This window comes from Panulirus ornatus, chromosome 53, assembly GCF_036320965.1.
Source record: "Panulirus ornatus isolate Po-2019 chromosome 53, ASM3632096v1, whole genome shotgun sequence".
Taxonomy (NCBI): Eukaryota; Metazoa; Arthropoda; class Malacostraca; order Decapoda; family Palinuridae; genus Panulirus; species Panulirus ornatus.
Genome location: NC_092276.1, coordinates 17,904,008 through 17,917,452, shown reverse-complemented (window position 1 = coordinate 17,917,452; position 13,445 = coordinate 17,904,008). Strand labels below are relative to the sequence as shown.

Sequence of the window (13,445 nt, the reverse complement as noted above, 5' to 3'; positions counted from 1 at the left end):
TTCTTAACGCTACCTCGCTAACGCGGGAAATGGCGAATAGTTTAAAAGAAAAAGAAAAAGTATACGTTGAGATGTATAGGTATGTATATGTGCATGTCTGGACGTGTATGCATATGTATGTGGGTGGGTTGGGCCATTCTTTCGTCTGTTTCCTTGCACTACCTCGCTAATGCGGGAGACAGCAACAAAGTATAATGAAATATTATGCCTTTCCCTACATGATTCAATGTGAGGGAAATTGATTGGCAAGTTTGAGAAGGAAGCTGGGGGAAATGTGTCTCTCCTTGTACTGAAAACTCTAATCAAATTTTTTTTCACGTGTAGGCCATTTTCCAAATAGCATTGTAGTGCCAGGAACAGACAATGAGCGGCCTCATCTGCTCACATGTACTCTTTAATCATTGTGCATAATGCAATGAAGCCAGAGCCTTCAATTCACAGCCAAGCCCCATAGACTACTCCATTGTTTCCTGTGACTGCTTCATATGCTCTGGTTCAGTCCATTGAGAGCAAATTGACCCCTGTATATCAGACAGCTCCAATTCGCATTACCTCTTACCTGTTTAGGCCCTTAGCTCTTAAAGCATTTCTCACTCCATCCTTCTACTTCCTCCTTGGTTTCCCCTTTTTCCTTGTTCCTTCCTTTTCTAACATATGATGGGTATATAAGTCAGCTGAATATTTACAGATATATGTAAAGAATTAGATCAGTAGTTTGTTGGCTGCTGTTTTGTAGAACATCAGCTGATGTTAGCTGCTGATAAGGGTTAAGGGAATCTCGTAGTGCTTTTTTTTTTTTATTATCCCTGGGGATAGGGAATAAGAATACTTCCCACGTATTCCCTGCGTGTCGTAGAAGGCGACTAAAAGGGAAGGGAGCGGGGGGCTGGAAATCCTCCCCTCTCGTTTTTTTTTTTTTTTTTTTTTTTTTTTTTTTTTCCCCAAAAGAAGGAACAGAGGGGGCCAGTTGAGGATATTCCAAAAAAGGCCCAGTCCTCTGTTCTTAGCGCTACCTCGCTAACGCGGGAAATGGCAAATAGTTTAAAAGAAAAAGAAAAGAGTGAGGTGAGGATATTCCCTCAAAGGCCCAGTCCTCTGTTCTTAGCACCACCTTGCTAATGCGGGAAATGGCGAGTAGTATGGAGAAAATGGAAGTAGTATTTAAATCAAAGCTGTCTGATGGATTGCTTTCACTAAAGGTTGTCTCCTCATAGGCTGTATTGTAGGTCATATGTAATGTTAAGCATTTAACTTTAGTTAATGCCATCTGGTAGGGATTACATATACTTTTATAGAAAAAAAATCATTTTATTGATATAGTAATATCATTTTCCCTGGGGATAGGGGAGAAAGAATACTTCCCATGTATTCCCTGCGTGTTGTAGAAGGCGACTAAAAGGGGAGGGAGCGGGGGGCTGGAAATCCTCCCCTCTTTTTTTTTTTTTCAAAAGAGGGAACTGAGAAGGGGGCCAGTTGAGGATGTTCCCTCAGAGGCCTAGTCCTCTGTTCTTAACGCTACCTTGCTAACGCGGGAGATGGCGAATAGTTTGAAAGAAAGAAAGTAATATGTACTGAAACGCTGCCTTGTTAAATGGGAAGTATCTAATACACCACACTGTGTTACTTCTGGTCAAGTTAGAGAATTAAAGGTGGCAGAATATCCTTGCTGATTTTATCAGTGGGTTAACCTTTATGCTAACTAGTGATTTAAATCTCTTGATTTTTAACAGCCCATTTTTTAAGTGCAAAAGGCAGAGAAAGTTGAAAAAGAGATGGAGTGAGTATTTTAATGTAGTTTTATGTTAGAGTAGCACCATGGCTCTTATCCAGTCCTCATTGCCTTCTTTTGCTCTGAATCTTTTCAAGGAAGAGATTGACAAATTCAGGGCGTGAACTGTGTAAGATATGAGAGTATTTCAGATGAGGATACAAATTGAATGATTGTTAATCACTTGAAATGATGGCATGATTTGTGCTGGATGGAAAGGCAAATAGACATGCAAGTCTTACTTGACTAAACTTAGAGTACTAACAAAATAATTTTGAAGGTAATAAAGGTAATAATAAGGTAATAAAGGTAATAAAGTTTAAAACCTCATCATAATGTGTATCAACAATTTAATTACAGAGTAATTTTTTCATTATGGTAACTTAAGGTGAATGAATGATGAATAAGCTAAGTAAAGATATAAGAAAGATTTTAGTGCATTACACATGACAGTTAGAGACTGAGTGTGAGCGAATGTGGCCTTTTTTGTTTGTTCCTGGTGCTGCCTTGCTGGGGGGATGCTATTTCATGTGTGGCAGGGTGGCAATGGGAATAGATGAAGGCAGCAAGTATGGTTATGTACATGTGTATGTATGTATATGTCTGTGTACGTATATGTATGTATACATTGAAATGTATATGTGCATGTGTGGGTGTTTATGTATATACATGTGTACATGGGTGGGTTGGGCCATTCCTCATCTGCTTCCTTGAGCTACCTTGCTGATGCGGGAGATGGCGGTTGGGTATAAAGAAGAAATAGAAATAGTTCACTATTGGCACAAAAGGCATGGAAGACTCAATATTATTAGTAAAGTAAAGGTACAATAGATGCAAAAAGAGAAAACTCTGTAAACAGGCACCAGAATTATATTTCAGTGCCTCCCACCACTAGAAATGCTATGGACTGTTTGATGGAGGAATTCAAGATGGGTCTGAACAAGCATTTATAGTGGCATAGTTACCTAGGCCTAGATCACAGCCTCCATCGGGTTGACTTAGTGGAAGAACAATGCAGCAGTTTGGTCCTAGATCAAGCTATGGGAGTAAAACTCCTGAAACTGTTTTGATGGGTGTATAAAGTATACCATCTTCTTAGGGTGGCATTCTTCTAGGGGGACTAGAATTTGCTTGATTCAGTATCATCAAACTAATTTGTCATGGTTTTACAAGAAGAGAAAAAAGCCATACTGAAGATATCTGGGCAGTGGATTGAACTTTAGTGCTGTGGAATGTAATTGCTGAGCATTATCATTGATGGATGTGTAATTATGTATTTATTCTGTGCAGGGGAGGGGGGGAGTCTTTGCACGTACAGGGTCCCCATCTCTTGAACATTGTCTGCTATCATACAACTTCTTAAATATATACATTTTGTGTTTGTTTGAATTATAATTTGGTATTACTGTCTATATTTTGCAGGGTGAAGTGAAAACTGATAAGGTTGAAAAGAAAGAGGAAGATAAGGATGCTGTAAAAGAGGAAGATGACAAAGAGAAAGAAGATGAAAAAGAAAAAGAAAAGGAAAAGGATGGAGAGAAGGAAGGTGACAAGAAGGAAGTGAATAAGAAAAAAGAGATTGAGCCAGTGTCTAAGAGAAAGTTCATGTTTAATATTGCAGATGGAGGCTTTACAGAGCTACACACACTGTGGCAGAATGAAGAAAAAGCAGCTGTACCTGGTCGCGAATGTGAAATTTGGCACCGCAGGTGAAGAACATAGTTGTTTGTAATTATTGTATATAGGTATATGTTTGTTTCTGAATATGAAATTCAAAGATGAAGTAGTTAGTAGTTGTAGATGATAGGCAGCCACCAACCAGGGAGATGTATTAATGGCACTACTCACTTGGGTATCAGAAGAATAAGTGATGGCTGCATTGTGAGTCAGCACTTCACTGGTTTTCAAGTTGCAATCCTTTGACCCTGGTAGCTTTCCTTTCTTTCTGCCTCACTCACACATGGACTGCTGGCATTCCCTTCACAAACATACATTCTTTGTGTTGCACATAGCAGTTGACAGGACTTGACTCACAACTGATACCTCATGACTAGATTTACCTGTGGTGAGCGCCATGCGCTAGTCCTGCCTACGGCAGATTGGTAGGAGCGGTAGTTAAGAGTAATAGGGAGGAACATAAGATTGTAGTATTAGGTGGAAATAGTGGGTAGGAACATTAGATGAAAGCATTAGGTAGTAGTAGTAAATTGGAACATTAGGCAGGAACATTAGATAGTCAAAACAGGTAAAAGGAGCCTCTGGAAATGCTGCACTAGAGTTGCCCTATGTCCATGGCCTGTTAAGAGTGAGGCATAAAAGGCTGAGAAGTGACACTGGAACTCACCATTAATGGAGACTGCTGTGGTCACCTCCTTAAGGGAGTTCTGAGAGAGAACAGGCTTTAAAGATATAAATTGACAGATGAAGTATCTAATCGGGAAGTGCTATATTAAGAATGGTATACCACAGACAGAAGTATGGCTAGAATTTATTCCTTTACTCTAAGAATTAGACAGAACTTGAAAAAAGTATAGGTTGCCCCTGATAGGTAAGATTATTAACATGAAGGAAATTTAAGCAGAATTGATTAATATAACAAAACTTTTTGTTGTAAGGCTGCTCTGAGTTTGAGAGTATGGAAGAACAACTAGTGGGATTTTTATATTATTAGAGAGAAAATATGTCAAAGAAAGAAACCTAAGCGTCTTGACATTTTAAATTGAAAATTGTTCTTTTTGTGAGTCAACAATAGCATATCCTTTGTAAAGGGCTGCATTTCCTTGCAATATCATCAATGGATGGATACTAGACATTCCACTTTTGTAAAAGTAGCTTGCATCAGATATCAAAGTCCATCCATCTTAAAAGTGATCGTGACTGGCACATTAGCAGCCAATCACAAACTCAGAAAGAAACTTAGTAACCCATTCTTTATAGTCTCTTTTAACCCACACTCCATCAAAAGTCAAATCATGACTTGAAGGATGATAAGTATCTTATATTTTCTCAGCAGCACAGTATACTTGCACTAAACCATGGATCATGTCTAATATACTCATCTTTCTCCAATAAATGGGGTCTGCCATTGAAAAGGAATCAATAGGGCATTCATTAGACAACCAATACTTTGTTATCTAGTTATACTTGTGAGACTTGCTAGTGAAAATTTAGTATCTTTGCAGAGTTTGGCATGCAGTAAGGTAAAAAAAAGATTTAACATTCATAAGTTTTTGATTCCTTGGGGTGGGGAGAAAGGACACCGCATATATTTCTTGCATGTCATAGAAGGCTGTGAAGAAGGGCAGGAGCATGGGGGCTGGAAACCCTCCTGTTCTTGTATTTCAATTTCTGAAAGTTGGAACGTGTGTAATGCACTGAAACCACAGTTCCATGTTCACAACCAGACTGCACAGACCTTTCCATGGTTTACCACATATGCTTTTCACACACTGTTTCAGTCCATTGACATCACATTGACCCTTATATACTACATCTTTCCAATTCACTCTGTCCCATGCACACCTTTCACCCTCCTGAATGTTTAGGCCCCAGTTGCTCAAAATCTTTTTCACTCTATTCTTCCTTTTCCGATTTGGTCTCCTCAGAGGCAAGCAAAGAGTGTTATCCTCCCTGAAGGCTCAGGATGGGATATCTGAATTTGTATGGATGTAACCAAGATGAGAAGGGAGAGATAGGCAGGCTTATGTTTGAGAAAAGGAACCTAGATGTTTTAACTGTGAGTGAAGCAAAGCTCAAGGGTATTGGGGAAGAATGGTTTAGGAATCTTGCAGGGTTAAAGTCAGAGGTTAGTGTGAGGGCAAAAGCAAAGGAAGGGGCAGCACTTTTGCCAAACAGAGTTGTGGGAATGTGTGAAAGATTGTAAGGAAATGAACTTGACTGATTTGGGTTAAAATGAAAGTGGATTAAGAGAGATGGATGATTATGAGTGCATATGCACCTAACCATTAGAGGACTGAGGAAGATGAGTGTTTCAGGAGCAGCTGAGTAAGTGTGTCTGCAGTTTTGTTGACAAAGATCTGCTTAGTTTTAGGGATGGATGATTTGTATGCAAAAGTGGATTATGTAACAGGTAAAGACATAATGGGTGGGCTATCACATCCCCAGCAGACTGCATACTCTTCCCTCTTTCCAAGAATCTTGCATTTACAACCCTCACCACCCTGTTCATTAAGTAGGCAACCATGGTGACATCACACACCCCCCCCCCCCCCCCTACTGCAGACTGCCCTACACTTGGAACCATTCACACTCCTCTCTTCAAACTTGATATAAAATGCACCCTTGATATAAAATTTTCACAACTAGCAGCTTTCCCCCCATACCATAAATTCTTTAGACCTTCCTAAGGCTTCTCTGTCAACCTTAGCAAATGCTTTTTCCATTTCCATTAATGCCATAGTCACTCCCTTTCATAATGAATGTAACTGCATTACCATACACTTCATGTCCCTTGCTACATTCCATCTTACATAAGGCTTTCACCACCTCTTCTCTCTCCACCAAGCCACTCTCCATAACTCTCTTTATGTATACCATCTTGACCCAAACACCCTACATCTTCCACTTTAACATCAAACACATTTATTTGATGCTTTTATTTATGAGAATGTGTTGTACAGTTCATATATTATAGTGTTTTATATTTTCTGGTACATTCATACTGTAGTTTTTCACTGGTATGATATAAGGTAGTGTCATTTTGATTATGACATCCCCTGTCTTTGCTGTTTACATTGCTTGATTTACAAGATTTTGATTTACTTGACAATTTTCAAGTAACTATCACTTAAATCAATAAGTGCTTGCAGTTGCTGAAATCCTTTTATAATCCTTTTATTTGGTGCAGTGGAGCATTTAAGTGTTTACATTTTCATATGTAGAGTAACATCTAAAGCTCAGAATGCTCAAACCTGGACCTTTCTGAATTTCAGAATTTTCCAAATTTGGAATTAACAAGAAGAAATGATGTGTATGTCATGAACAATAACTGTATACAGTAACACAAAATAGACAAATGATGAATGTATTACATAAGTACATTATGCTGTATTGGAAAGCTCATAAAACTGATGAGAATCTTACTTACTGGGAATCCCAATTTCTGAATTTCAGAAAAGTTTTTGAGTTTAGAGTTAGGTTCTAAGGCCTGAAATTATCTAAGTTTTAAAGTTTTTAAATGAAATTCAAATTTCAGAGGTCATATCATCCATTAGTTTTCAGGGAATAATTCTTATGTATATGTACATGGAGAATGCTTTCTTCACAGCTGGATAGAGTTTCATAATGGTAAGCTCATGTGTAATAGTTGTACACACCTTCACATTTCTCTGTTAACACCGAAGGTTGCTAAAGGGAACCATATGGTGATTGAATTTTAAACCATAATTGCCAGTTTACTGCACTTTTCCCATTCTGCAGGCATGATTATTGGTTACTTGCTGGCATCGTAACACATGGTTATGGGCGCTGGCAAGATATTCAGAATGATGTGCGGTTTGCCATAATTAATGAGCCTTTTAAGATGGATGTTGGCAAGGGAAACTTTTTAGAAATCAAAAACAAATTCCTAGCAAGAAGATTTAAGGTAAGTTTATTTTTGTTTTTAATATTTATTTATTATCCCTGGGGATAGGGGAGAAAGAATACTTCCCACATATTCCCTGCGTGTCGTAGAAGGCGACTAAAAGGGAAGGGTGCAGGGGGCTGGAAATCCTCCCCTCTCTCTCTCTCTCTCTCTCTCTCTCTCTCTCTCTCTCTCTCTCTCTCTCTCTCTCTCTCTCTCTCTCTCTCTCTCTCTCTCTCTCTCTCTCTCTCTCTCTCTCTCTCTCTCTCTCTCTCTCTCTCTCTCTCTCTCTCTCTCTCTCTCTCTCTCTCTCTCTCTCTCTCTCTCTCTCTCTCTCTCTCTCTCTCTCTCTCTCTCTCTCTCTCTCTCTCTCTCTCTCTCTCTCTCTCTCTCTCTCTCTCTCTCTCTCTCTCTCTCTCTCTCTCTCTCTCTCTCTCTCTCTCTCTCTCTCTCTCTCTCTCTCTCTCTCTCTCTCTCTCTCTCTCTCTCTCTCTCTCTCTCTCTCTCTCTCTCTCTCTCTCTCTCTCTCTCTCTCTCTCTCTCTCTCTCTCTCTCTCTCTCTCTCTCTCTCTCTCTCTCTCTCTCTCTCTCTCTCTCTCTCTCTCTCTCTCTCTCTCTCTCTCTCTCTCTCTCTCTCTCTCTCTCTCTCTCTCTCTCTCTCTCTCTCTCTCTCTCTCTCTCTCTCTCTCTCTCTCTCTCTCTCTCTCTCTCTCTCTCTCTCTCTCTCTCTCTCTCTCTCTCTCTCTCTCTCTCTCTCTCTCTCTCTCTCTCTCTCTCTCTCTCTCTCTCTCTCTCTCTCTCTCTCTCTCTCTCTCTCTCTCTCTCTCCCCCCCCCCCCCCCAAAGGAAGGAACAGAGAAGGGGTCCGGGTGAGGATGTTTCCTCAGAGGCCCAGTCCTCTGTTCTTAACGCTACCTCGCTGACGCGGGAAATGGCAAATAGTATGAAAGAAAAGAAAAAGATGACTCATGATGAGGTGCCTGAGGATTGGCAGAATGCATGCATAGTGCCATTGTGCAAAGGCAAAGGGGATAAAGGTGAGTGGTCAAATTACAGAGGTATACGTTTGTTGAGTATTCCTGGGAAATTATATGGAAGGGTAATGATTGAGAGGGTGAAGGCATGTACAGAGCATCAGATTGGGGAAGAGCAGTATGGTTTCAGAAGTGGTAGAGGATGTGTGGATCAGGTGTTTGCTTTGAAGAATGTATGTGAGAAATGCTTAGAAAAACGAACGGATTTGTATGTAGCATTTATGGATCTGGAGAAGGTATATGATCAGAGTTGATAGAGGTGCTCTGTGGAAGGTATTAAGAATATTTGGTGTGGGAGGCAAGTTATTAGAAGCAGTGAAAAGTTTTTATCGAGGATGTAAGGCATGTGTACGAGTAGGAAGAGAGGAAAGTGATTGGCTCTCAGTGAATGATGGTTTGAGGCAGGAGTGCTTGATGTCTCTATGGTTGTATAATTTGTTTATGGATGGGGTTGTTAGGGAGGTAAATGCGAGAGTTTTGGAGAGTGGGGCAAGTATGCAGTCTGTTGTGGATGAGAGCTTGGGAAGTGAGTCAGTTGTTGTTTGCTGATGATACAGCACTGGTGGCTGATTCGGGTGAGAAACTGCAGAAGCTGGTGCTTGAGTTTGGTAAAGTGTGTGAAAGAAGAAAGCTGAGAGTAAATGTGAATAAGAGCCAGGTAATTAGGTACAATAGGGTTGAGGGACAAGTCAATTGGGAGGTAAGTTTGAATGGAGAAAAACTGGAGGAAGTGAAGTGTTTTAGATATCTGGAAGTGGATTTGGCAGCAGATGGAACTATGGAAGTGGAAGTGAGTCATAGGTTGGGGGAGGGAGCGAAAGTTCTGGGAGCGTTGAAAAATGTGTGGAAGTCGAGAATATTATCTCGGAAAGCAAAAATGGGTATGTTTGAAGGAATAGTGGTTCCAACAATGTTATATGGTTGCAAGGCCTGGGCTATAGATAGAATTGTGCGGAGGAGGGTGGATGTGTTGGAAATGAGATGTTTGAGGACAGTATGTGGTGTGAGGTGTTTTGATCGAGTAAGTAATGAAAGGGTAAGAGAGATGTTTGGTAATAAAAAGATTGTGGTTAAGAGAGCTGAAGAGGGTGTTTTGATATGGTTTGGTCACATGGAGAGAATGAATAAGGAAAGATTGACAAAGAGGATATATGTGTCAAATGTGGAGGGAACGAGGAGAAGTGGGAGAACAAATTGGAGGTGGAAAGATGGAGTGAAAAAGATTATGAGTGATTGGGGCCTGAACATGCAGGAGGGTGAAAGGAGGGCAAGGAATAGAGTGAATTGGAACAATGTGGTATACCGGGGTTGACGTGCTGTCAATGGATTGAAACAGGGCATGTGAAGTGTCTGGGGTAAACCATGGAAAGCTGTGTAGGTATGTATATTTGCGTGTGTGGACGTATGTATATACATGTGTATGGGAGTGGGTTGGGGTGGGGCCTGGATGTGGAAAGGGAGCTGTGGTTTTGGTGCATTATACATGACAGCTAGAGAGTGAGTGTGAATGAATGTGGCTTTTGTTGTCTTTTCCTAGCGCTACCTCGCACACATGCGGGGGGAGGGGGTTATTTATGTGTGGCGGGGTGGCAACAGGAATGAATAAAGGCAGCAAGTATGAATTATGTACATGTGTATATATGTATATGTCTGTGTATGTCATTTTCTTTTTCTTTCAAACTATTCGCCATTTCCCGCATTAGCGAGGTAGTGTTGAGAACAGAGGACTGGGCCTTGAGGGAATACCCTCACCTGGCCCAATTCTCTGTTCCTTCTTTTGGAAAATTAAAAAAAAAAACGAGAGGGGAGGATTTCCTGCCCCCCGCTCCCTCCCCTTTTAGTCGCCTTCTACGACACGCAGGGAATACGTGGGAAGTATTCTTTCTCCCCTATCCCCTGTGTATGTATATATATATATTTTTTTTTTCCGCTGTCTCCTGCGTTTGCGAGGTAGCGCAAGGAAACAGACGAAAGAAATGGCCCAGCCCACCCCCATACACATGTATATACATACACGTCCACACACGCAAATATACATACCTACACAGCTTTCCATGGTTTACCCCAGACGCTTCACATGCCCTGATTCAATCCACTGACAGCACGTCAACCCCGGTATACCACATTGATCCAATTCACTCTATTCCTTGCCCTCCTGTCACCCTCCTGCATGTTCAGGCCCCGATCACACAAAATCTTTTTCACTCCATCTTTCCACCTCCAATTTGGTCTCCCACTTCTCGTTCCCTCCACCTCCGACACATATATCCTCTTGGTCAATCTTTCCTCACTCATTCTCTCCATGTGCCCAAACCATTTCAAAACACCCTCTTCTGCTCTCTCAGCCACGCTCTTTTTATTTCCACACATCTCTCTTACCCTAATGTTACTTACTCGATCAAACCACCTTACACCACACATTGTCCTCAAACATCTCATTTCCAGCACATCCACCCTCCTGCACACAACTCTATCCATAGCCCACACCTCGCAACCATACAACATTGTTGGAACCACTATTCCTTCAAACATACCCATTTTTGCTTTCCGAGATAATGTTCTCGACTTCCACACATTCTTCAAGGCTCCCAGGATTTTTGCCCCCTCCCCCACCCTATGATCCACTTCCGCTTCCATGGTTCCATCCGCTGCCAGATCCACTCCCAGATATCTAAAACACTTTACTTCCTCCAGTTTTTCTCCATTCAAACTTACCTCCCAATTGACCTGACCCTCAACCCTACTGTACCTAATAACCTTGCTCTTTTTCACATTTACTCTTAACTTTCTTCTTTCACACACTTTACCAAACTCAGACACCAGCTTCTGCAGTTTCTCACATGAATCAGCCACCAGCGCTGTATCATCAGCGAACAACAACTGACTCACTTCCCAAGCTCTCTCATCCCCAACAGACTTCATACTTGCCCCTCTTTCCAAAACTCTTGCATTCACCTCCCTAACAACCCCATCCATAAACAAATTAAACAACCATGGAGACATCACACACCCCTGCCACAAACCTACATTCACTGAAAACCTATCACTTTCCTCTCTTCCTACACGTACACATGCCTTACATCCTTGATAAAAACTTTTCACTGCTTCTAACAACTTGCCTCCCACACCATATATTCTTAATACCTTCCACAGAGCATCTCTATCAACTCTATCATATGCCTTCTGTAGATCCATAAATGCAACATACAAATCCATTTGCTTTTCTAAGTATTTCTCACATACATTTTTCAAAGCAAACACCTGATCCACACATCCTCTACCACTTCTGAAACCACACTGCTCTTCCCCAATCTGATGCTCTGTACATGCCTTCACCCTCTCAATCAATACCCTCCCATATAATTTACCAGGAATACTCAAGAAACTTATACCTCTGAAATTTGAACACTCACTCTTATCCCCTTTGCCTTTGTACTATGGCACTATGCACGCATTCCACCAATCCTCAGGCACCTCACCATGAGTCATACATACATTAAATAACCTTACCAACCAGTCAATAATACAGTCACCCCCTTTTTTAATAAATTCCACTGCAATACCATCCAAACCTGCTGCCTTGCCGGCTTTCATCTTCCGCAAAGCTTTTACTACCTCTTCTCTGTTTACCAAATCATTTTCCCTAACCCTCTCACTTTGCACACCACCTCGACCAAAACACCCTATTTCTGCCACTCTATCATCAAACACATTCAACAAACCTTCAAAATACTCACTCCATCTCCTTCTCACATCACCACTACTTGTTATCACGTATATATGTATACGTTGAAATTTATGTGTGTATATGTGCGTGTGTGGACGTGTATGTATATACATGTGTATGTGGGTGGGTTGGGCCATTCTTTCGTCTGTTTCTTTGTGCTACCTCGCTAATGCGGGAGACAGCAACAAAGCGTAATAAGTAAATGAATAGATGAATAGCATATACAGTTTATGTAGTTTCTTATGGTTTATTTTTTTAAAAGATTTTTCTCTTAAGAGACATTATTAATTATAGCCAGACTCTAGTAAATATAATTCCTGTCCTGACTAATTAACATTGACAAGTGTTTCTTTTTTAACAGCTTCTAGAGCAGGCTCTTGTGATTGAGGAACAGCTGAGGCGAGCAGCATTCCTCAACCTGCAGCAAGATCCCCATCATCCAGCATGTGCCCTTAATGCTCGATTTGCAGAAGTGGAATGCTTGGCTGAGTCGCACCAGCATCTTAGTAAAGAATCCCTTGCTGGCAATAAACCTGCTAATGCTGTTCTTAATAAGGTAAGTTTGATTTATATTATAAGAGATGCCGTGGTAGTTTGTCACCAATGAGGTCAGGAGGTGCTGCTACTGTGTTACAGGCTTAATAGCTGGGAAAAGTTTTGAATTTCATTGTCTTAAGAGGATACTCTAGTTTTGTGTAATAACCGAGTCTCGCTCTGCCTTCTTGTAGTGACCTCATTACTACACCCTAAGGGATGGAACAGAAGGGGGAGGCATTGCCCAATTTCATCAAGGCAATAGTAGTTTTTTTTTGATACAGGCAAACAATTGTGGTTTGCCAGGGTTTTGGTTTTTCAGACAATTTTGGAGCCCTGCTACCTATGGGAAACATTGTGCTGGGGTTGTGCTCTGCCAGTGGCCTTGCAAGGGTAGGGCATGAAAGGTTAGAAAGTGGCATGGGAGTCAACTGGTTATGCCAGGGAGTTAAAAGGATGAGTGATTCCTTGGACAGGGTATATAGAGTGAAAATGGAAATAATGAATGCAAGGTATGGAAGGTGTAGTGGCATGGGTAGGACTTAATGAAAATTATCAGGGAAGAGGGGAAAAAGGGATGTGCATATGTGCTAGCAACAAGAGTATGGGAGGATGTTACAGAGCATGGATGGAATGGATCAGGAATTGTGTGGGTGAAAGGAAAGATGTTAATTGTGAAGTATGCATGGGTATGTGTACATGCACCCCTGAAAATGAAGATTGTGTAAGGTAAGGATGAAATGAAACATTACTGCATTAACGGTTTTAAGGAGGGGAGCAAGGTTGTAATGCGTCATAT

At 41.1% G+C, this 13,445-nt stretch overlaps 1 protein-coding gene across 1 annotated transcript in view; it reads left to right on the top strand.

Annotated features, from left to right (window-relative positions):
• Positions 1-13,445, top strand: part of Mi-2 (chromodomain-helicase-DNA-binding protein Mi-2 homolog) — a 238,028-nt gene that overhangs the window by 181,830 nt on the left and 42,753 nt on the right. The window contains exons 30-32 of the mRNA XM_071692638.1: positions 3,191-3,477; positions 7,208-7,373; positions 12,474-12,668. Coding sequence (XP_071548739.1) covers positions 3,191-3,477; positions 7,208-7,373; positions 12,474-12,668 — 648 coding nt within the window. The remainder of the gene's footprint in view (positions 1-3,190; positions 3,478-7,207; positions 7,374-12,473; positions 12,669-13,445) is intronic.